The 4612-nt window shown below is 42.0% G+C and overlaps 1 protein-coding gene across 1 annotated transcript in view; it reads right to left on the bottom strand.

Moving 5' to 3' along the window:
• Positions 1-3331: 3331 nt before the first annotated feature.
• Positions 3332-4612, bottom strand: part of LOC133646887 (protein unc-79 homolog) — a 106562-nt gene continuing 105281 nt past the window's right edge. Inside the window, exons 49-50 of the mRNA XM_062042777.1 lie at positions 4223-4264; positions 3332-4132 (exon numbers count right to left, since the gene is read on the bottom strand). Coding sequence (XP_061898761.1) covers positions 3944-4132; positions 4223-4264 — 231 coding nt within the window. The 3' untranslated portion in view covers positions 3332-3943. The remainder of the gene's footprint in view (positions 4133-4222; positions 4265-4612) is intronic.

Raw genomic sequence — 4612 nt, forward strand, 5'->3', positions numbered from 1 at the left:
GTGTACCACTTGTGGTTTGGGGCTCCATTTAGTAGTACGCCAAAAAAAATCACTTGATTAAAGTACACTGTTTTATTTTCCTATTTTCTTTGAACTGTGTAATGTGGCCAAAAATATTTGATATTTTTGTTACATAAAACTTCTGCCTTTATGTTAATGAATACTTAGGCCTACTACGCTAAAGTATTTTAATGTAGGTACTAGGTCGTTATGGTGATACTTGGAGAGCCACGTTTTTTCTGAAGTGGTACTTTGTGAAAAACGTTTCAGATCCACTGATCTAGACCACAAGGAGGAGTGTTAATTGTCAATTGAAATCACAATAGGTCGCCTTTATGGAGTTAAACGAAGGATACAAGCGTTAACAGTGCTTTGGTCGCTACAATGCTAACGTTACAGTCACATTTTAAAAGCAACATCATGATAGGTTAGCCTATGGCTGGAGGAAAAAAAGTTCACGTCTCTGCATGACTGACGGATAGTTAACAGAGCTCATGGCTTGATTTTAAAGGCCTACTGAAACCCACTACTACCGACCACGCAGTCTGATAGTTTATATATCAATGATGAAATCTTAACATTGCAACACATGCCAATACGGCCGGGTTAACTTATAAAGTGCAATTTTAAATTTCCCGCTAAACTTCCGGTTTAAAACGCCTTTGGATGATGACGTATGCGCGTGACGTAGCCAGTGAAACAGGAGTATCGGTAGCCCATTGAAGCCAATACAAAAAGCTCTGTTTTCATTTCATAATTCCACAGTATTCTGGACATCTGTGTTGGTGAATCTTTTGCAATTTGTTTAATGAACAATGGAGATTGCAAAGAAGAAAGTTGTAGGTGGGATCGGTGTATTAGCGGCTGGCTGTAGCAACACAACAAGAAGGACTTACTTGGATAGCAGACGCGCCAGCCGATGCTAGCCGCCTTCGCATCTGTGTTGGGGTGAAGTCCTTCGTCGCGCCGTCGATCGCTGGAACGCAGGTGAGCACGGGTGTTGATGAGCAGATGAGGGCTGGCTGGCGTAGGTGGAGCGCTAATGTTTTTATCATTGCTCTGTGAGGTCCGGTTGCTAAGTTGCTAAGTTAGCCTTAGCATCGTTAGCAACAGCATTGTTAAGCTTTGCCAGGCTGAGAATTATTAACTATGTAGTTACATGTACATGGTTTAATAGTATTGTTGATCTTCTGTCTATCCTTCCAGTCAGGGATTAATGGACAATGGAGACTGCAAATAAGAAAGTTGTAGGGGCGATCGGTGTATTAGCAGCGGACTACAGCAACACAATCAGGAGGTTGTGTTGTGTTTGAGCTGGATACAAGACGCACTACCGTGAGTACAGCTTTGGCTTCCAAACATTTGATCGCTTGCCCGTACGTGCGTGTCGCTATGTGCATGTCACACACGTAACTTTGGGGAAATATATGTTTCTTGCCGCCGCTCCGTAGTTAGCTTCAATTGTTAAGCTTCGCCAAGCTGGAAATTATTAACCGTGTATTTACATGTTCACAGTTTAATAGTATTGTTGATCTTCTGTCTATCCTTCCAGTCAGGGTTTTTTTTAATTGTGTTTCTATCTGCATTTGAGACAGATGCTATCACGTTAGCTCAGTAGCTAAAGAGCTTCGTCGATGTATTGTCGTGGAGATAAAAGTCACTGTTAATGTCCATTTCGCGTTCTTGACTCTCATTTTCAAGAGGATATAGTATCCGAGGTGGTTTAAAATACAAATCCGTGATCCACAATAGAAAAAGGAGAGAGTGTGGAATCCAATGAGCCCTTGTACCTAAGTTACGGTCAGAGCGAAAAAAGATATGTAATTCATTGCATTCTAGTCCGTCACTCTAACGTTCCTCATCCACGAATCTTTCATCCTCGCTCAAATTAATGGGGTAATCGTCGCTTTCTCGGTCCGAATAGCTCTAGCTGCGTTGAAAACAATAGGAAAATATGAGGAAGTGAACAACTGACAACGTCACGCTACTTCCGGTAGGGGCAAGGCTTTTTTTTATCAGAGACCAAAAGTTGCGAACTTTATCGTCGATTTTCTCTACTAAATCCTTTCAGCAAAAATATGGCAATATCACGAAATGATCAAGTATGACACATAGAATGGATCTGCTATTCCCGTTTAAATAAAAAAAAATCATTTCAGTAGGCCTTTAAGATGTGTAGCAAAGCTTGCTTTTTTGTATTGTTGAATATTGAGGGCAGGGCGGGGGCTCATTTAGCTAGGGGTCGTATCATGTCCATGTCCTTCATGAAATTGCTGCTTTGACAAAATGTTGGTGTCAGTAAAGTCAAGCTCTGTTTCTAGTAACAAAATACATCTCTCTTTGCGTGTGACAAACGAGTCAGTTTGCCCAACATATCATTTATTTATATAAGTCAAAAATATGAAAATGTAATGTATAAAAAAAGATCCATCTTCCCCATTTTTGATGTTTGTTTTTTGTTTTGTACAAAACTATTTTAACAATGTGCAGCAGGTCAACAAACATCGGACCACAGGCTGCCATTGACCCCAGGGCCACACGTTTTGGACTCTCCCTGCCTTATTGCAATGTAATGCCAGTGGTCTCAGCTTGATGCGGTGCAGGGTCACACCACCGCAAACATGCAGCACAAGGGTAATAAATACACTAAGTTGCTCAATAAACAATGAAAGTGTCAATCATAAAGTGCATGTGTGAGCAATTAGAATACGATGCATTGTCCAGCCTGTCCATGTTTTGTTTATGAGGAAGAGTTCTGACCTTCACAATCTTAGAGGAGCCCCCTTCACACTCCCTCCACCTGAGAGGCTTTAAAATAATTACAGTTGCCCCGCCATATGTCCTCCAGGAGGCGGGCAGGCAGGTCAGAGTGGGGAGAGAGCTGCATACCTGTGGGACACCGATTACATAAGCTGCTGCTAATGAGCGCTTCTTTTGAAAAAACGATCACAATCGTGACTCGGGCTGACAGATGCAACCCCAGCGCAGGGGGACTTGATTACACACCAGTGCATACACAAACACACACACATAAACAAACCTTGCAGCCAGCATCACTTTTGTCCATCCTCCCACAACAGGGGAGCTCTGATGAGCCAAGACTGGAGGTTGATGACATGGTGGTGGGGGGCACTGATTCAGCCAGCCTCATAGGTCACCAGGTGGAGTGCGTGAGTGTGCATGTGTGTGCAGTATAGTCACATGGTGTGACTCATTTGGCTCACACCTCTCATCACAGGTCCTCTTATGCATGCAAAAAAAAGAACCCTCTAAAACAAATGGTGTGTATTATTTAAATGAGTTTAATGTTAAAACTGGATAATGACATTGAAAAGAGAAATGAACGCCCTGCTGTCATGTCGTCTGTTATCCTCATTAGACGAGAGGCTCACACTAATGCAGTTAGACGGCACAACAATGTTTCATGGACACAAACCACATTAGGACAAAGGTAATTGTGTTTGTTTGGTGTAACTGCTTGGAGGCCGTAGGGGTGCTGGTAAAAACCCAAATTGTCGTATTTAACTCTCAGGTCTGCTTGCGACTTATCTGGTTAGGAACTCACACCGGCTCCTGATGGTTCTGTGTCGTGACGAAGAGAGGCTGCGTGACGGACGCTTCGACAAGGATCAGAGATGGGAGCAGGGTGAATGTGCCTCATGTCAATTTCCCGGAGAGGGAAAACAAGGTGGGGCTGATCTAATCGCATTTATGGTAAAGTGGACATTTTGAAAAAGGGTGGTGAATGTCACATTTGAATAGGAAATGACACGGTGTCTTAGAAATAACCCAACTTTTATTGTCCAGTTGGAGCCTTTGAAAAAGAGTAGATGCTGTCAGACCACAACACAAGTAAGCAGTACGTTAAAATATCATGTATCTACTGTACAATTTATACTAAAAGTTCTCTGAGACTCCTTTTTGGTCAGGACCTACATGCAGGTCACATTGGGTAGAACTGTGACGCGGCCTCAGACGACTGGATCTCCACCTGAGCCATCTTGAACTGAGTGCACTGCAGCCATTTGCGCAGCGCGAACGGCGGCGCTTCGGGCGTCTGACCTTGTAGACGCTGATGGTTCACACGGTTCTGGATGGCCTGGAGACGCAGCTGCAGCCCGGCCGACAGGTGCTGATGGAGGAGAGAAAAAAAGTAATTGAAATAGCCTTCATGGACATTTTAATTCTGACACTACCAACAGCAGAAATTTCAAGGGTTTACCTTAAGATTGGACTGAATCATGGGAAGCCACATTGGAATAAGCTGTAGAGAAAGAACAAATATGCCTTAACTTCTTGTGTAATGATTATTCATTCTTAATTTTTTTATTATTATTATTTTTGTATTTTTGCTTTAGTTGACAATATTATTATTCTATGGTCTATTTTTAATATTTAATTCACTATTTAATTTTTTATCTCTACGGACATTCAAAATGTTTTTACAAATCTTTAATAGGCTAAGGAACCACTTTTGTTAATTGTGGAATAACTCATGAGGTCTTTTTAAAAGGCAGAAGAATCATGTGATTTCACTCAGCCAATCAGAGAACAGAGGCAATAATGTTCATGGAAAGGCCACCTTATCAGAATCAAGTTGCATTTGTACTAA

The sequence above is a fragment of the Entelurus aequoreus genome, linkage group LG03 (genome assembly GCF_033978785.1).
Source record: "Entelurus aequoreus isolate RoL-2023_Sb linkage group LG03, RoL_Eaeq_v1.1, whole genome shotgun sequence".
NCBI lineage: Eukaryota > Metazoa > Chordata > Actinopteri > Syngnathiformes > Syngnathidae > Entelurus > Entelurus aequoreus.